The sequence below is a fragment of the Neltuma alba genome, unplaced genomic scaffold (assembly GCF_004799145.2).
Source record: "Neltuma alba isolate B1F8T4 unplaced genomic scaffold, ASM479914v2 tig00005117_pilon, whole genome shotgun sequence".
Taxonomy (NCBI): Eukaryota; Viridiplantae; Streptophyta; class Magnoliopsida; order Fabales; family Fabaceae; genus Neltuma; species Neltuma alba.
In genome coordinates this window covers 489,785-511,357 of record NW_021633984.1, presented here as the reverse complement: position 1 = coordinate 511,357, position 21,573 = coordinate 489,785, and the positions used below count along the sequence as shown (strand labels likewise).

Here is a 21,573-nt window from a genome sequence, read left to right as displayed (position 1 = left end):
GTTTCAGCACCGATCCATCAGTAGGGTCATAAACTAATTAACCAAAATATGGCTCTTAGAGTTATTGCATTGTCTTCTCTTGTCTTTCTTCTCTCACTCATCAGCTTCCCTGGAATGGCTACATCTGTAAGTAACTAATTGCTCTCTTGCGTTGATCCATTTTTAGTTGCAGGCTTTTATATATTCCTTCTATACATACCTAGTTGTTTGTGAGTGTGTGTGTGTGTGTGTGTGTGTGTGTGTGTTTATACGCATGCATGCAGGAGAAGTGTACGTACGTTGTAAGAGTTAAGACGGGATATGTCCAAGAAGCATCAACAGACTCCACCATCAGCCTCAAGTTAAACACATCTTCCGGCAATGGATTTTCCGTCGACAACCTCGAAGATTGGGGCATAATGGAACCCGGTCACAACTACTTCGAGCAGGGCAAACTCGACGTCTTCAGCGGCACCGGCCCTTGCCTCGATCTTTGCGCCATCACCGTCGTCTCCGACGGGAGAGGGACATACCCAGGATGGTACTTGGATTACGTGGAGATCAACGTCCTAGGATGTTACAAATCTACCAAGGTAGCCTTCCCGGTGAACCAGTGGCTGGATTCGACCGCAGGCTATAATCTCTATGCCAAAGTCAACTTATGCTCCAACTTCTTTCGTTTGAGGCCCATTCCCTCTTTTGTGTGACCATACTTCAGTAGCAACATTTTAATATGTTACCTCTCTCGCGGCTTACATGTAATATGTTAACACTCCTCCGTTTCTAAATATAAGACACCTGACCGGAGGAGTAATAAATAGGCCCTGAGGTAGCAATATGTATCTGGCTTCTGTTGGGGTGTTGTGTGACGTAATGTTCTGTGATGTGCCTCATTTCAATAATAATAACAAGGAAACGTCCTTATAATTTCATCCAATTTGAAACCAGGTCCTTAGTTTTTTTCCCCTTTTCATTCCATCCTTATTGTTTACTCTGTTAGTGGTGTTAGTCCTACTGTCAAGAAAACCTTACAAGCGCCGTTAATCTGAGCTAACAGGGATGATGTGGCCTCAACAAAATCTGACTAAGCACCATCATGTGATCTTCGTTTGCCTTCCCGCACACGAAGCCAAAGGGCACTGTGTGATGGGTCAGTTTTCGAGGCAAAGGAACTGTTGAACTTCCAACCCAATTGATCTCACAAAATCTCTTGCAAGACCCCTCGCTACCCTGTTTTTTGCTTAATGAAAGCAGAGTAATATTTTGTGGAGCATTTGTCCCATTGGAGAAGATAGACCCATCTTAGGTGTGAATACCTGATTTACTTACTTGACCCCTTAAAAGCAGGAGTTCTTAAGAGTTCTTAAGGGTCAAAATGAATAAAGAAAATAGGAGGCTAGGATGTTAGAGCAGCCATGATATCCTGGGCTTGCTTCATCAATCGCTCATAGGCATTGAAACCAAATCACTAGGAGAACTAATTTCGGTGCTCATCGTTTTGATAAGCACTATAAGCTCATCAGATCTGAATCATCCATATCTCATTTAGATGGTCCATATTTGATTTCCGTTTTATTTTTATTTATTCAAAATAATTATTTTTACTACATTAAGAATCTAAAATAGGGATAATCTATTAACTATCATTTTTTTCCAAAAATAGTTTTTTCGATTTAAAAATAATTAATTAAAGATTTTAAATCTCGATTGTTCAAATAAGATATAGACGGTCCAGATCTGATAAGCTTATGGTAGTCATCAAAATGATGAGTACCGAAACTGGTTCTCTTTGTATATATATTTTTTCTTTTTTCCCTGCTCCTTCCGTACTCATTAAAATCACATTATATTAGGACACCCTTAAAAAATAATGGATAAATCAGAACATATTTTAGAATATTAAATATTGAAATATTTTTTTAGATAAGTTCAGTGCCTTAAAGTATTTTGTGATGTTATATCACAAAATATTTTAAAAAATATTTTATAATGGTGAATGAACCATAAAATATTTTAGAATACTAGAGACAACTGAAAAAGTATTTTATTTTTTAAACTAGATGAATCTTAACCAAAAATAATTCTAATATGGATAATTTTTTTTTGTGAATAAGGGGAAAAAAGAAAAAAGTCCATCACTACTCAGAATATTTTGTGATGCAACATCATAAAATATTTTAGGACTCTAAAAAAAACCTTAAAAAAATTTTAAGGTTCAATATCCTAAAGTATTTTGTATTTTATTCAACATATTGAAATATTTTTCTCAGTGCATCCAGCGTCTTAAAATATTTTGTGATGCAACATCACAAAATATTTAAGAATACTAGATGTATATGAAAAAAAATTTTAGGATGTAGTATTTTATAGTATTTTGTAATTTACTCAGTATCCTAAATTATTTTTTCAAGTACGTTCAGTGTCATAAAATATTTTGTGATGCAATATCACAAAATATTTTAAGAGACTGGACACTTTAAAAAAATATTTTAGGATGTTTTATGAACTTTAACTAAAAAATAATTCTATTACAATGTATTTTTTTTTATGACTTAATACAATGTGATTTTAATGAGTAAGGAAAGGAAAAAAGGAGGGGGGAAAAGTCCCTGCTCCATGCGACCTGATTACTATTAGCACGGAAGGCGGACGCCAGGCACAGCACAGCGCCTGTTGCGTCAAGGAAGCAAATGAAGATTATATGTGTCCTTAGTCAGATTTTATTCAGATTACTTCATCCCTATTAACTCAAATTTACGGGGTTTGTAAGGATTTTTTTGACAGAAGGACTAACACCACTAAAAGAATAAACAATGAGGATGTAATAGAAAGGAGAAAAAACCATAAAAACCCGATTCAAAATTATAAAAAACTATAAAGATTAACTTTTCATAAGAATAATAATTATTATTGTTACTTCTCTCGGTTTATTTATAATTATAAATAGATGTCTGAAGTTGTACTTCCCTTTGATTGTCGCTTTGGGGTTACTCCAAAAATTAACCGAATTAATGCAGTATAGTGCAAAACTCGGGTCGTTTCACTTTGAGGAGCCGAAAACGAAATTAAACCCTAGTAAATGAATGCAAGTAACCTAAACTATAAAAAGAGATTTTTGAATTTTGAAAAGCTGTTAATTAAATACTACGAATCGAATTGAAATTAAAATACCTTTTTTTTTATATTTTCTTTTATATAAAAGATGATTAAAATGAATGGAGATTAAAGAAATGAAAATGAGACACACAAATAACACTGATAAAAATCAATCCTCCAATTCAACAACGCAGGCAATCATCACTCTAAAAGATGTGGGAGTTAAAAACAATGAATTAAGAATTATAATTAAGCTTTTGATCCAACAACCGAGCCACCTCGAGTTGCCACAAAATATTTTCCTAAAATCCCAACTTACTAACTGCAACCGGAATAGTAAAATGAGATTAAGGATGCCAAAAACCAATGCTTGATTAGAACTCTTAAATCCAAAATAACAGAATTAAAGTTAGCAAGAGACTATATGATCCAAAATTCTAAGCCACCTTAGAAAATCACAATATATTAATTCCAAAATCAATACAAATGTCATAACCACAACATTATAATTGAAATCAAAACTATAAACAGCCCAATGTCAAATACTAAGCAATAATTCAGTCACAATAATCTCCAAATATAATCAGATTAAGCAATACAAGATTTTCTAATAATCAGAATAACTATCCTAAAACCTAGGAATTGTTAAACAATTATTAGACAGGAAATTAAAGTAACTAAACTCCCCTTTGATGATCCAAGCTCCTGCCATTATTGTTGAATCAGAGAATTGTGAAGCTAGCCACGGTTTGCCATCAAAATTGCTGTAGTCAATGTTCTGTTGTGAGCTTCCATGGAAGAGAAAAAGGAGACGGAACAGTGGTCCTCACTGGTGCTGTGCGCCGGCAAGGAGAAGACGGTGTATATGGATTGGGTTGATAGGAGAGGAGATGGATGATTTCGAGTTGATGGAGGTGAAGAAATGGAGTCGGACGAATCGGATTGAAGAACACGCCGTCAACACCTCCGGTCCTCACTCTCTCACTCCTCCTGTCGCTCTACGCTGCCACCAGCAAGAAGATGACGATGATGATGTTGGTGAACGGAGAGAATGTCGGATTGTGCCGTCTCCTCTGTTTCTCCAGCCGCCCTGCTCTGTTCTCCGCTTCTGCGTGTGTGTTCGGCGTGCTCCCCTCCGCCTTCGTGAAGAAGAAGATTAATATTGGATTATTAGGGTGGGGCAAAACGCAACGTTTTGCCCCACCTATTATTATTATTATATATATATTTTTTAATTTTATTTTTCTTTTCTTTTCTTTTCTTTTTTATTTTTAAATCTTTCAAGAACCTGCAAGCAAAAATTCAAAGATAAGGTAGCATTAATTGTCCTCAAAAATCAATTAGTCACAATTAAACCAAAATATGACAATTTTGCCCCTAAAAAATAATAATTCAAAATAAAACATATTAAATCAATTAATCAATCAATTAAGGTCAAAAGGGACTAATTAAGTTGACAAAACCCATATAAAAGATATCAAAATATATAAAAATAATTGAGTTTGTCAATGTCCCGTTTCAATATCCACTTGACGCTTCTCGTATAGACTCTTTCTTTTCTGGTTTTCATAATTAGTTTTGTATTGTTTAAAGGAATTACAAAAATTGAAAAATAACAAGAAAAAAGGACGGCATCTGGGGAGAGCGAGCAAATTATATAAATTAGTTCGTTCTTGATTTTTCTAAGTAACATATAAACTAATATGACAAAAAAAAGAAAAAACATAGGGTTAAGGTGTACCTAGCACCCTAAACTATTTTTAAAGGCACATCTAACGCCCTAAGCTATTTAAAGGTGCAATTTCTCCCCTAATGTATTAATAGAGGAGCATTTATACTTTTTTACTAATGGAACCCTAACTGTGTTTAACAGCCGAATATTTATATTTTTTTTAATAATGACATGAACTGCCACCTGTGTGTCACCAAAAAAAAACATCCATATGATCTGAATCTCAATCCATCTCATCTGAGTTAAACCAAAGCACTTAGAACCATGGAAGCCAATTGAAGTTGTGCCCTTAATTTGTCACTTTGGGGTTACTCTAAAAATTAATCGAATTAATACAATATAGTGCACAATTCGAGTCGTATTCACTTTGAGGAGCTGAAAATGAAATTAAATCCTAGTAAATAGATGCAAGTAACCTAAACTATAAAAAAGGATTTTTGATTTGATAATTTCTAATTAAACACCATGAATTAAATTGAAATTAAAATACTTTTTTTATTTTTCATATAAAAATGATTAAAATGAATGATGATGAAAAAAATGAAAGTAAACACGTGAGTAAACAATAATAAAAATCAATCCTCTAATTCAACAATGCAGGCAATCCTCACTCCAAAAGATACGAGGTTAAAACAATGAACTTATAATTATAATTAAGCTTTTAATCCAACGACCGAGCCACCTCGAATTGCCACAACATATTTTCCTCAAATCCCAACTTACTAACTGTAACCAGAATAGTAAAATGAGATTAAGGATGCTAAAAACTAATACTTAATTAGAACTCTTAAATCCAAGACAACAGAATTAAAGCTAGCAAGAGACAATATGATCTAAGATTCCAAGCCACCTCAGAAAATCATAATATATTAACTCCAAAATCAATACAAATGTCATAACCACGACATTATAATTGAAATTAAAGCTATAAACAGCCCAATGTCAAATGCTAAATAATAATCCAGTCACAATAATCTCCAAATATAATCAAATTAAACAATAAAAATTTTCCAATAATCAGAATAACTATCCTAAAACCTAGAAATTGTTAAATAATTATTAGACAGGAAATTAAAGTAACTAAACTCCCCTTTGATGATCCAACCTCCTGCCATTGTTGTTGAATTGGAGAATTATTAAGCTCTAGCCACGGTTTGCCATCAAGAATGCTGTGATCAATACGCTGTTACGGTCTGCCATGGAAGAGATGATGGAGACATGGAAGACGATGATGAAACAGTGGATGATATTGAAGGAAATGGAGGGAGGATACGATGATGGTGGATTTCGGTGGATATGGAAGATGATGATTCGAAGTGAAATAGGAGTTGGGGAGATGATCGCCGTCGCTGGTCTCCTCTGGTTCTGTCACTCTTCGCAGCGTTGCTCACTGGTTCGCTCTTTCTTTTCTTTTTCTCTCCGTCTGGTCCTCCTCTGGTTCTGTTGTCGCGCTGAGAAGAAGAAGAAGATGAAGGCGATGGTGATGAAGGAAGAGTCTGCCTCACACCGTCGTGCACACTCCTCTGATCTCTCACTCGGTCGCCTCCCTCTGTTCTTCGTTCACGCCTCCAGTCCCCGTCCTGCTCTTACTTCTTTTTTTTTCCCTTTTTGCCGCCAGCTCTCCGCGTGTCTGCGTCCCTGTTCCTTCACACCGAATATGAAGATGGTGATGATTAACTGTATATTAGGTTGGGGGGCAAAACTTGCGTTTTGCTCGTTTTGCCCCCCTTTTATTATTATATTTTTTTAATTAATTTTTTTATTTTATTTTTTTATTTTTATTTTTAAATCTTCTAAAAACATGCAAACAAAATTCAAGGATAAGGTAGCATTAATTGTCCTCAAAGATCAATCAGTTAAAATTAAACCAAAATATGACAATTTTGCCCCGATGAAATAATAATTCAAAATAAAACATATTAAATCAATTAACAATCAATTAAGATCAAAAGAACTAATTAAGTTGACAAAACCCATACAAAAGATATCAAACTATATAAAAATAATTGAAGTTGTCACAAATCGCTACATTGCTACCAACACCTCATTCAAACAAGCTAATCACTACTTCGATGTTAATGATGGAAGAAAATCTTCAATAATGAAGAAATTAAAAAAAAAAAAAAACTCATTCACTGTAGAAACAGACAAAGAAGGGGCGATGACATCATATCAAGAATTGAAGTTACCCAATCTACACTCCTTGTTTCGAATCTGGAAAATCCAAGAAACTAAATATTTTAGGTCCTTACATGTTTTGATAAATTCATAACTTGATTTGGAAATGGAATGGCACAAGAACAGAGAAAGAAAATGAAATCACAGATCTCATTGTTGCTATTCTTCAAATCACATACCCCACCAATCATCATCTCCTCCCGAGATCTCATCGTTCGTCGGAGGTTGCCGTCGTTGGATGAAAGATGTCATTGCCGCCATCATTCACTTGCATCAGGCTGCTAGACTGAAGGTGGGTCATCGCTCGATGAAGAAGGTCACTGTCACCACTGTTGTCGCTACGGAGGAGGCCATTGTTGCAATCATTTACTTGCTCATCGGAGAAGATGGCGGAGATGGTAATGGGAAGGAGGGATCACGTTGTGTTGAGGAGGGTTTGAGCTTTTCTTCTTTTTATTTTTTTTAATACCCAGGTGGCAATTTTAGATGTCATGTGTCTTTATTTGGAGGGAAACAATGCTTAGTTGTCAAAAAGAGTTAGAGTTCTGTTAATAGAGGGTGAAATTGCCCCATTTTTAATAGAACAAGGGCAAAATTACACCAATAAATAGTTTACGATGTTGGGCGCACCTCTAAAATAGCTCAGGGTGCTGGATGTATCTTTACCCAAAAACATATATACTAACAAGACTGATGTAGTAAGTCCTTTTAAACTCTAACTACATAAACCTTATTTATTATATACAATTCCATATGAATTACATATCTCTAAAGTACGCCACACACTAAGTCTCATGTAAATCTCTAAAAAAAAAAAAAAGATGTTGTAAGTGACATATGTATCTATATTAATTATATTGAGTGAATTAAATGGATTCATGAATGATAGTGAAGAGTAAACTTTTTAAGAGAAATGTGAAATTTTAATCTTTTTGAAAAGAACTCACACAATCAAACCCAACATGAGTTCATTGTTCTGGTGGCAAAGTTAACTAAAGAAGACGCACCGAAGGTATTTTTAAAGATGGCCACAATCTTCAAACGTGTGAAAATTTCATTCCCAAACAAGCTTTTGGAGGTTGAGCCCGACTATTCTTCCACAAGAATTAGAACATATAGTGGTAGTATCAGGAGACTCATCAAAGAACATGATGCAAATCCGTCCTAATATTGAGAAATGCTTGTGTTCTTTATCTGAGATTGGACTTAAATGTTGAATGGAATCACTTCATGAAAGAATGAGTGCAACTGACGTCATCAGGGAGCTAAATTCCATCAAAAACTATTTTCTTTTATGGTGAGTACAACATCATCTAAGTATGACAGTACTCTTGGTTTGATTTGACTTGCGAACGTACCGATTTGATTTATTTACTGTATTTTATCTTATATTTAATGATTGCCGCATTTCATTTTTGGATTGGGATGAGCCTAACGTTGTACTATATATAGTTTCCGCATGTTTATTTTGTGGCCATATGTGATATGTGTGCATGCATGTCTTGTATTACTAATTCTTCATGTTGGCTCCACAAGTTTACACGTACATATGGGCAGATCATTATAAGGGTTGCTTTATGTTTATGATTTTATTCTTCATGATGTCGTCATCAGAGCAAAGCTTCCTTTTTGTTGTTGTTAATCATCATATATATCCAAACATGATCAAAATCATTTAGATTTATATGTGTCAAGTTTTTAATACTACCTCCGCTCCTAAATATAAAAGCTAATTGACTTATTTAAATAGATTAAAGAAATAAGTTAAGTTAGTTATTTGTAATAAAAAAGTGTAGTCTTTTTTAAAATATCCTTACTAATCAATTTTATTGGTTAGACCTACTATTATCAGAAAAACTGTCTTGAAAATAAATAAATAAATATGAGAGACAAAGTGAATTGAAATCTTATATTTAGGACCAAAATAAAAATCAAACGAGATCTTATATTGAAAACAGGAGGTAGTATTAAAGTACATGAAGACACGCAAATTAATGTTGTATATGTGAAAAGTGACACATGATTAAACCTACTAAATTCGATTATAATATTTGAATTTACTTATGAAAGACGTAAATTATTCTTCAGGGTTCAGAGCTAATAAACTATATCTCAACTCGGTCATATTTATCGTACACGAAAGAAAAAATAGATGCTTTGATGAGTACCTCAGACGGATATTGCTTTCTCTATCCCGCCAGCACTCTTTTCTGGTTAATTTAAGTCAGTTAGATGCCTGGGTTCCATCCATACTTTATACTCCTCCGGTCCTTAACATAGGACCTAATTGTTAAGTTAATTTTGGTTCTAAATATAAGACCTATTTCTCATATTTATTAATTTTTTCTAAATTATTCTAATGGATACTTTCTCAACTCTAATCAAATAAGTGAGGGAATGAGAATATTAATAAAGATGATTATGATGTTTTAGGAAAACATGTCATATTTCTTATAATTAACTAACTTACTTAACTTTCTTAATCTAATTAAATTAGTTAAATAGGTTTTATATTAAAGATCGGAGGAGGATTATTTGATCATGTTTTTTGGCCAATGGTGTACTATTTGAAATAATTAGCAGAATATAATAGCCACGAGTCATTATGTCTTGCATTATCCATTGTTACTGGCGTAATTTTCTTTTCTGTATATTAGATATCACTATATTATTTTATTTGGTTACCACTTCTCTTTCGTTTTACCAATTATGACTTTTTCTTAACTTTCACATATATTATGAAAATTATTAAATAATAACCTAGAATGCTTAGCCAAATGTATCCTCAGCTGTAGTATTCCTTGGATATCTAATGTAAGACCTAATTAACTAATTTAAGTAGATTCATTATGTTAGTTTAAATTAGTTAATATGATTTTTTTATTAAAATACCGTAAGCATCTTGCTTAGTTCTTTTCCTCACTCTCTTACTTGATTATTGTTTGAGGAGTATCAATACGTTAATTTGAAAAAAAAATTAATAAGCATGTGAAATGAGTCTTATATTTAGGATCAATATCAACTTTTCAATTAGATCCTACATTAAGGATTAGAGGAGTATTCTCACAAGCTAAAACCTTCCCAGGTAACAAGCTATAATTTCCTCTTTTTTTCTTATCTTATTGGAGCCTAATTTATTTAACTGGCGCTACCTTGTCATTTCATTCTCGTCCGAGACTTTTTAAGTAATCTTAAACAACAATGGTCTTAACGCTGAGTAATTTATACTTGCCATATTTATAATCAAGTTATTTATGTTTTAAAAGTATTTTCGACGTTTACTTCGTGTCATATTCTTGTATTTAATCAAGTTGTGCTTTTCCAATGGATATGTTAATCTTTTTTTTTTTTGGACCTTAAATGGATGTGCTAATCTTGAAAATTTGAAGGTGACTCTCAAATCTCCCTTATATTGACCAAAACACCAAAGCAACGAAGCCACCAAAAAGCATAGAACAGAAATTGCATAGAAATCGAACTAGCTGACTATATAAAATGCTGCCTCTGGTCATCATTATAAGACTTTGTTTATCGATTATAAATGAGGTCTTATAATTAGGACTGGAGAAAGTACATCAGTTTATCAGAAGAGCCGCCACAGAAACCACTGAATTCAAACTATTATTAATGTTATTTTTATTTAATACATGGCCATGACAGATCAGTTGAAGAAAATAGTATTAGGCGATCAGATCAAGGATCAAGAGGTTTCTTCACTCTATCGGTGGATCATTGAGAGTCTACATCTCGACTCTTGGCACATTAAGAGAGTGCATATAGCTGATATTATATTGGGCATTTGTTTTGGTCCCCTAGGTATAGATATCATTCAATTGGAGACAATTCTGTTCAAGATATCATCGGATATTAAGTGTAGGCACCATTCTTAGTAGGAATTTGAATATTGATTTATCACATTATAAGAGATAGAGTAGTTTTTTTGCTAGACCCAATCCTCAGTTGGTATATTGGGCACCTTGAATCTCAAGGGTTCAACATTGTTAATTGGAGGGTGAACTAGGCCTTGTTGCTAGGCTTGCTTTTTGTGTTGGATTCAGGCCCATGACTTTCCCTCCAGAATGAACAGTAGAGACTAGAAAATTACACACAATGAAGAAGATTCATTGTATGCACTGAGGACTAACCTCACTTTCCGTTGATTATGATAATTTGTGAACTATATGCATACACTTGTTTCCTTGAGCTGGACGTTTCCTGCCAAGCTTATCCTGACACTGAGGTGATATTTGGTTCCATAAATATAATATTATGGGAGGTCGGGTGTAATTAATTCTCTTGTTTATGGTTCGAAATGGGGCTGCATGCATGCCGGACATGTGTTCATCAGACCACGCTATAACAGAACGAAAGGTTGATGACATCCCACGTTATCAACCTTCCACATAATACTAAAATGAATTGGATCTAAAAGTGAAACTAAGTTATCACCGTGTGTGTATATATATATATATATATATATATGTCGCCCTATGTTTATATAAAAGCATAGAGAGGATAGTCCGACGTATCGATCAGTACGTAGCGTCACAAACTAAAAATGGCTCTCAGAATTATTGGACTGTCTTGTCTTGTTTTTCTGGCCTCACTCATAAGCTTCGCTGCAATGGCTACATCTGTAAGTAATTGCTTTCTCTTGTGTTCCGTTACTATTAGTTTCAAAGCTTTTATTCCTTCTACTTAGTTGTGTATATGCATGGGTGGATACGCAGCAGCAGTGCCAGTACATTGTGAGAGTTAAGACAGGAGACCGCAAAGATGCAGGAACGGACTCCGTCATTGGCCTTAAGTTAATGTCTTCGTCCGGCAAAAGTCTTACTGTCAACAACCTCCGAAGCTGGGGCATAATGGCACCGGGTCATGACTACTTCGAGCGGGGCAACCTGGACGTCTTCAGCGGCAGAGGCACTTGTCTCAGTGTTTGTGCCATCACTGTCACATCCAACGGCGAAGGGAACAAGCCAGGGTGGTACTTGGATTTCGTCGAAATCACTGTCAGTGGCGGCCTTTCTAGGAAGGTAGCGTTCCCGGTGAACCAGTGGCTGGCTCTGGACGAGTGGTCCCGTCATCTCTATGCCAACGTCAACCTATGCTCCCGCGCTGCTGCTTCTTGGGTCTGAGGCCTACTTCTCACTCTTCTGTGTCACCGTTCTTCATTACCCAAGTCTTAATAGTACTCTTCTGTGTCAGGTGTCTCATTTCGATATAACTACCTCCAGTCAGGTCTAGCTAATTTGAAGAAATTAAATAAATTAATTTAAAGCATTATATTTATTGTTTTTTTTTTCTCCAGGCTAATTAACCCTATCTATAAATTAATATATAATCTAATGATGCATACACATAAATATTTTACAGATATCATGTAATATAAGCTATAAATAAGTGGTTTTTTTTTAGTATTCTTAATTTTTTTAAATTAATCAGTTGGTTTATATGTTAAAGATGGGAGGTATTGTCAAGGACGGGAGCAATAACGTAACTGTAGCATTTTAATGATTTTATGTTTCCTTCAATTCGCGCATCTTGCTCTTTTTCTTCCTCATGCTCTGGACTCTTCATTCATCAAATATTCGTAATATAAAAGTTAATTGACTAATTTGAGTAGATTAAAAAAATTAGTTTAATTAGTTATTTGTAATAGTAGTATATGGGTATTATCTTTCCTAAAATATTTTTGCTAATCAAGTGTATTAGCTAGAATTACCATTATTATAAGGATTATTTTGAAAAAAAATAGATAAATATGAGAAAGAAAGTGGATTGGAATTTCATATTGAGGATCAAAATAAAAATTAAACAAGCTTTTATATTAATAATAGGAGGTAGTAGTACTACAATAATGAGCCTTCCAACCGAGATTGCCTTCCCGGAGAGTAACTGGATTTGTGAAGTCTGGCACCCTCGAGTTATGCTCCGGCCACTTCATTACTTTCTGGCCCACTCTTTCTTCTCTGCAGTGACAATTCTTCTTCATCTGCAACATCTCTTGCCGCTTATACGTAATATATATAAATAATAAATAGGCCCTGAGGGTGTCATCTGTATCTGGCTTTTGCTGGCGTGTTGTGATCGAAAGTGTTTGTCATGTGTCTCATTTCAGTAATCACTCGACGCAACCATGTTTCTGTATAAAGATATGCCTTGGAGTCCCGTATATAGGCACCTCCTTTTACGGTTTTCATCATTAGTTTTGTTTGGTTTAAGGAAATTACAAAAGTTGTAAAATAAGAATAGTAAATGATGGTGTTTGGGAAGAGCGAGCAGCAAATTACTGATATTTAGCTTAGTTTGTCCCTGTTTTTCAGTACTTAATATAAGAGTTAGTTTGATATTCAATTTGGTTTTAAATATAATAACTATCCCAATCCATTTTATTTCTCATATTTCTTTATTTTTTTCTCAAGGTAGTCTTTTTAATAATTACACATGTTAAAAGTGTCATCAAATGATAGTTTTACCTAATACACATGATTAATGAAGATATTTCAGGAAAGACAACACCTATTTATTATAAACAATTACCTTAATTAATTTTTTTAATCTACTCAAATCAGTTAACTAACTCTTATATTAAGGACTAGAAGTAGTACAATAATTTCCCAACCGACCAAACAAACAATCGCATTCCATCACCTTTCGACGTGTTTGCGACGCATGCATGGGGGCATGTGTCTTTCCCAATTTCTCGTATCCATTAATTAATTACTGTATACCTTCATAAACTTAAATATTCCTCGGTGCAAAAAAAAAAAATTAATATTCCTGATACGTAGATAGTAATTCATGTAGAACAAATTAAGATATGTGAGATCGATCATTTTAAATGAGATGTGTCTGAGAAGGAGCCGTTGGTATCATTTTAATATTTCCAGTCCACTCTCAATATCTGCCTCGCTATCGCGTCTTCTGGAACTTGTGTGTGATTTCTCTGCATATCATCATTCATCTAATTTCCTGAGTTAATCAGTTGTTAGGAACTAATTTCCTTCGACTCTGGGGTTTACATTCTTCTATTTCGATTCATATCATCTGTGATAATTATTAATTACTCTCGTACATGTCTACCCTGTGCAGAGAGATAGATAGAGAGAAGGGCGGCTGCTTATAAAATTTACAGACATTTATTTTCATGTCCTACTGAAATTTCTCCAAACCTAATTAATTTCTGATTTTTAATATTATTATTATTCAGAAATTCATAAATAAATATTTCGTTAAAAAATATATTAATCATATTAAAAATCATTATTTTTTTAATGGATATTAAAAATCATTATTGATTAGCTTGAACACGTTGGCTGCTTTTCATGGGCAAATCCTTGGTTTTAAAGAAGCCTTGTTTTGTTTTTTTTAACCAAAAGAAATACCCTTTTTGTATCCATTATATAATAATTAGCTTTTAAAAAATGCTGCATAACCTTAGGAAACTAGCAGTGGAGATGAAACCAAGGAAGTTAAATCTATAAATGCCCTAAAATCATCTTGCACTTAAAGAAGATTAAGTGATAAACATGAACCAAATATCAGTATTTTTTTTTAATTGTTTGGCACAAATATCTTCTTATTGGAAGCAATCCTATTTGAGACATTATCATGCTCTAAATATGGATACCTTTCCTGGGAGAGATTTGAACATTAGTTTATTATATTGTAAGAAATTAACCCCTTCTGTTAAGCTCATAGTAAATATTAGTATTTACATTATAAACAGGTCAGCTAACCTAAGTGTAGAGCAAATTTAAGAAAAGGGCCTAAGTAGGTTGACATCCATGGGCTAGTAGGTGCAAGGTGGGGCGGGCCGCAGTAATTGTGGCCAATAAAGTCAAGGAAATTGAATATTTGGATTCTTTGAATTGGTAAGAGGAACTGATTGCTGTTGTTTTGTTCTTTTTTAAATTGGTCAGATTGAATTTGTGTGCCTACACTCTTATGGTCTTACCCATGTCTTCGTTTTCCAAGAAAATTTTTCCTCACATGCTCATCTATTTAAGTATACTATCACTAATTCATTTTTATACCAAGTTTTCTCAAACTTTTTTGTTTTGAAAAACCATGAAAATTTGATTTTGTTTTTGTTTAATACATGTAGATAACACGCATTTCGCCTTCATTGAACTTAGATGAATAAATTTAGTAAGGAAATTAGCAAACATAATAAAACAGTTTGTGAATTTTGAGCCGACGTAAAGTGTTAATGTCATTTATAATAACAGCAAAAGGTGACTTCACTTCAAGAACATCTTGAAGTACTTTCGGAATCGATGAGATAACCATACTTCGACGTTTCTCAATGTACATGAGTGGTATTGGCTATGTGAACCTGACTATTCAGTTGTTCTGTTTTCACGTTAATCATTAATATTATTATGATTTTGTGTAACATACGGGGATGAAATTGGGCCAGGCTTTACCAAATAGGCCTAAGTCCGTCACAAGAGTCTAAAGTCTTAGGCCAGGTCTAAGCCCGCATGCAAATATTTTTTAGGCTTATGCCTGAGCATTCAAAAACCTGATAAGCCTAGAGCCTTTTTAAAAACTTTTATGTTTGTGGTCATTTGATGTTTTTGTCATTTTTTAAAATTTGTTTGACTTTAATTTGTTATATGGTTTTCCAAATGCAATCTTTCTTTCTATTAATGCAAGTGTTATTGGTTGGAAAATTAAAAAAAATAGGGTTCAATTTGGATTGTTAATAGAAATACATGGGTTCGAACTTCAAATTTTGGTTTGCCTAATAAGAGCTTATTCTTATAACTGAGTTAAGAGTGTTCATAATAATTAGTCATACGTGTAAATAATGGGAAAAAAATAATATCTTCATTTAACTTTAAAAAAAATTACAATAAAAAAGCTCATTCGCCTCCAATCAAGTTCTTGCAAGTATCTTCCAGTGAAATATTGCGAGAAAAGTCTGATAATATAAAAAAAGAATTAAAAAAAAGGGAAGATGAAGAACATGAGTAGAAAGAGCATTATTATCAGAAGGAAAGGTGTAACATCTCACGGATCAACAAATCCAAATAATAATAAATTTGATCATATTTATGTATTGAATAAGAAATTTTATTATATTATTTTTATCTCTTAAAGAAAGTCGTAAAATGATGGAATATGATTAAACCGGCCTATATCTGTACTGTTGGTAAACAACATACTCATGCCAACGCTCATCATCTTTATACCATCGGGAGATTTCTTCCCTTTGTCAATGATACACACGTCGAGAACGGGTACCTTATTTTTGTGACTCCACCTGCAGACACCCTCGGCAAATAAAGGGAAGGGGGAACTAGGCTTAGTACTAATTGTCTTAGTATTGGGAATACGGGCTAATCCTACAGGATTAGAATTTGAGAAACATCCCATAAATTGAACTTAAACAAATGCATATTACTTGTGTAGGGATCGTGTCAGTATTGTGCGTAATTATCTCCTTCATGAATTTCATCACGCAATACCCATAATTAGAGCTTTTTTTGGGCTGACGTGGGCACTATAAAGAATGGAAAAGGAAATAATATTAGTTAATCATATAAATAAATCATATTTAGTAGAATAGTAAACAATGGTAATGAATACCTTCACTTTCTTCCACGGGAAGGTATTGTCAAATTGGCCGTTTTTTACTGAGGGACAGGGTAAGGCTTGATTTGTGTGATATAGCCACAAAGCCCTGAGAAGACAATAAAATTAAATATTAATGATTGTCAAAAATTAGATTGAAGCAAGAAATTAAATTAAATTTAAACAATAGATATAAATATTACTTATTGAAAAATGAAACCATAAACGGTTGATTGGTTAGATCCCCATGAAGAGAATCAAGATACCAAATCCTCGACTTTGTGGGATTGACCACAATCAACATCCAGTGTCCCCTAAGTATAAGAAAGACAATTAGAACGATTACAAAATATTTGAAAATAAAAGAATTTAAGAAAGTTCAGTATACTATGTACCCTTGACAGTAAGGCACCAAAAACAAAGTCTCAGCCTTCGTTGCCCTAGAAATGAGGATATCTAGCAAGTCTCTGGATAAGTATTTCTTCTTCATATCAGGTCCATACCCAGCAAAAGTATGGGGGCTGATAATCTTGAACTTGTCATCAAGGCCACTGGGGACTATAAAGTCCTTAAAAAGATACCTAAATCAACAAACAAATATATCAATAGAATAAATGCTCAAGTACTTAAGTATTTAGTTAAGGTTTTAACAAATACCTGATATAAAAATTACAGGCATTTGTGCAAGCCATTCCATGCGTTAGAATTTCTTTCAATACGTCATTTGTGGCGTACTCTGACAAAGGTTGACCGTAGACCTCTAGCTCAAACTCTAGGGGAATCATAAAATTCTCGCCATGTTCTAATCTAGCCCCAACTGCATATTCCTCGAGATATATTCAGAATCTTGATGATACCACTTCAATGGGCTCAGAGGGCTGCTTCTGTGACGATGATAATGAGTGATTGCCCAGTAGGCTCTTCTTCCCCTTAGACTGACAAACAGACTGTTAGTAATTAAAGCAGAGTTTATTTAAAATCAACTGAATGTTTCAACCTATACATAGATACCTTTGAAGGATGTCCTAATGTAAGAGGACGGCCAGGCCAAGCAACAAAGCTACCCACTACTCGAGCTACTGTCTTTGCATCTAGGGTAGGCATCAGGAAGGCATAATTAGGATCAATAGCAGTGTTCAACTACACCCTCACATGACTAATAGGGAGAGGCACATTATGAATCATGTTCTCTCTCGGTAAATTAAACATGCGGCCTATTGCAACAGTGTGATATTTAGGGCTATCTGCCATGCACTGAACGTCCGCTTCACCCTGATTTAACATAGGAGACAAGTTAGTGTGATACGAAAATAATTGAATGTAATCGTATAAACACAAAAAGTATTATACCTCCGGTAGCAAGGGGAATGTGCAGTTTTCTTTGCCACTTAGACTGAGATTTGGAGCCAGCTGTGGTGCTTGATCCTTGATCAACTGCTCGATTAGGAGCGCTTGCGCTTTAACTTGCTCCTTTAACCAGCGTGTTTCTTCATTTAGCTCTATGAACTCAACAGATGAAGGCGTGCACGATGAAGAGGGCTTTTGTCAGTATCCAAAGTAATCCATATTGGTGACTCCATAATCGACGCCTCTAAGAAGACCAAGATGATCAAGAGTCCCCAATGCCCTCTTTAATATATCTTGGTCATCTGTAGAATATGCCCCCTGCAAAACTTCCTAGTTCAAACTCTCCCGTGCAACAAACATTATCAGTATTCTTACTTTAAGATATTTGACAAGAACGTGAGGATTATTTAATTTAGAATAATACTCACCATCCTGTCTATGACCTCCTTGACGCAAGGATTATCAATTTGGCCATCTTTATTTTGCCTGGCCAATGTCCACAACATCTGACTGGATACAGTGACATATGATCCCTCCTTCTAAGTCACCTCTTCCTTGAGGCCCACATAAACCAAGCGCCCCTTTCGGTGGGGATATTCCTTCTTCTTTTCCCTTTTCTTATTTTGGCACTTAATTCCTGCAAAATCAAAGTAGATTCACAATTAAACAATATATAGATTAAACAAAATGGACTATCTAATTTAGAATTACATGAGGATTGTTACTTGAAATTGACTATCACAATGTGACATCACAGAATTAGCCTAATCCTTTGGTTTGACCAAGTCCCGTATCAAGCTAGAAACCTCAAACTCGTCTGCTGTGGAAGGATCCTTCAAGTACTTGTATGTCACCACATTTCAAAAAGAGCGTAGTGCACTCCCAGCCTTCCCCTCCACAAACTTCTTCCTGCTCTCATCTATATTAAATGCAAAGAGCAAAACACATAAAACAACACATTAGTGTGAGACAGCTTGTAAGAAAATATAATTTGAGTTGTTATAATATATCACTGATACATCTGTCCAAATAGCGTCTCACACTGAACGATCAACCATCCTCCAGTGCTGCACTATAATGGGCATGGTGCTTTGTGCCACTGTTCCAATATAGCTGATAAATTTACTTGACCGTACAACTTGTCCTTTCTTATTCCACTATACGACAAATTTCTTTCCTTCTGTTTGAGCTTTCACGACCTCTTGCATGACACAAAGACCCCTCTATATGCGTGCTACCTCGTCCTGCAACTGTCTCTCCTGGTCAGAGGCATCTCTCGACTAAGATGGATGATCGGTGTTAGATCCACTATCGTCTACCATCTGCAATGAAATTCAATCAAACAAAATGAATATGAACCCATTAAATGAAAATAAAGTCATTAATAACAAAATTGACTTAAACAAAATTATAACAAATAAAAGTTAGTTAAAGAAAATAATAAGAGGATTTATATGCATGTTTAAGTAGATCTTTTTCTTTTTCTACTCTTAGATTTTTGTATATTCTTTTTGGTTTGAATTGTTTTGATCTTCTTGCGAAACACTTTCCCCCTCTTTGAAATCCATATTCTGTTATTATGATCGTACCTGACGTACATGGATTCATCATCATTTAAAAGAGATTCAAGTGATGTCCCTCAAAATGGATCATCTTCAACTACATTATCTTCATACCCTGTCTCCACATTCATTTTATTGGTCAACAAAACAATAGACCATCCTTTAGTTGCCGAGTCTGGGACATAGAGAACTTGCGTAGCTTGAGAAGCCAAAATAAAAGGCTCTTATTTGTATCCTTCCATATTCAAATTCAATTGTATAAATCCTAAATCATCAATCCTTAATGCATTATTATTGTCCACCCACTTGCAACCAAATACTAGAATTCTGAATTCAATGTAATCCAACTCCCAAATATCCTCAATCACTCCAAAGTATGACATACGTGCATAGATAGGATTTTTATCTTTGACACTTGATATATGCATGGTATTAGCTACAAGAGTTACGCCACTATTTTGTTGTTTACTCCAATCATCTTGCTTTTTAGTATAAAAAGTGAACCCATTGATGAGGCAGCTTGTGAAAAAAATCACATGTTTGCTCGATCCATCTGCCAACAACTTTAATTTCTTTGAAACTGAATTAGAATCAATATTATACTTGCCATGCACGTGCTCTCTCAACCATACTGTAAATTGTTTATTGTGTGTTTTGGTGTACCAACTTTCAAGTTTATTGGGATTATCCCTCTTAAGCTCATCGATATGCTTGTCCACATAGTCTTCAATCTCTTCAGAGTTGTGTAATACTATAGATGTGCTTGCTCCCACTGTTGGTTTGAAATAGTTACAACTTTCTTTCCCATAATCCCTTCTCCATCCGTCCTTCCCTCATGATGAGACACTGGAACCCTAATATGACTTGCATTGTTTAAGTAATGGGTAAAAAATTTAGTAGCCTCTTCACGAATATATCATTCTATGATACAACCCTTTGGCCGACTCCGATTTTTCACATACCCTTTCAATATTTTCATGTAACACTCAACTGGATACATCCATCTTAAATACACTGGGCCACACAGTTGGACCTCTCTAACTAAGTGGACGGTTAGGTGGACCATAATGTCAAAAAAGGCCAAAGGAAAATACATTTCAAGTTTGCATAACGTGACTATGATTCAGGTTTGCAATCTTAGCAATTTACTAGGATTAATCACTTTGCTACAAAGAGACTTAAAGAAGAAACATAACTTTGTGATCGTAACTCACACCTTATCAGGTAAAATAGCCCGTATTGCCACTGGAATAAAGTTTTCCATTAAGACATGACAGTCATGAGATTTTAAATCTTTTAACTTCAAATCCTTTATTGAAACGAGGTTACTAATGTTAGAAGAGTAATCTTCCAGCACTTTTACTGTAGCAAGAAACTCATAAAAACTATTTTTCTCTTTTCTAGAAAGTGTGTGAGCTGTTGGACGAAGAAATGTATGAGTTCCCTTATGCTCTAACGCCAATGCCTCCCTTATCCCCATCTCAGCCATGTCTAGCCTCTCATTTATGTCATCTTTAGTTTCCCAGGAATATGGAGTAATATGCCAAACAGAGTTTCACATACGTTTTTCTCAATATGCATAGCATCAAGAAAATGTCTCACATTCAGGGTTATCCAATATGGCAATATAAAGAAAATAGACCTCTTCTTCCACCTACTTGTCCCAACATGCTTCACGAAAGGTTTTCTAAATTCACAATCTATATCTTTCATCTTTTGAAATACGTCATCCCCAGTCAACGATGTAGGTGTCTTACCTTCTTCTGAATTCCTATTGAAATACTTTTTAAATCACCAGTAAGGATGATCACGATACAACCATCTACGATATCTCATATATGAATTTTTCATGCCATACTTCAACCTTATGGAATCTGTGCTCTCTTTACAAATGGGACAACCAAGTTGACCTTTAATGCTATACCCTGAGAGATTACCATACGCAGGGAAGTTGTTAATTGTGCCAAACAACATAGCTCTCAACTTGAATGTTTCTTCCTTATATGCATCATATGCATCAACTCCATTCTCCCACAATACTTTTAAGTCTTCAATTAATGGAGTTAGATATATATATATATATATATCTATGTC

At 34.5% G+C, this 21,573-nt stretch overlaps 1 protein-coding gene across 1 annotated transcript; it reads left to right on the top strand.

The window, feature by feature from the left end:
* Positions 1–257: 257 nt before the first annotated feature.
* Positions 258–686, top strand: LOC114746821 (PLAT domain-containing protein 2-like). Its single transcript, XM_028935103.1, has one exon. It carries the CDS (start codon positions 258–260, stop codon positions 684–686), a length of 429 nt encoding a protein of 142 aa, XP_028790936.1.
* The last annotated feature ends 20,887 nt before the right edge of the window (positions 687–21,573 follow it).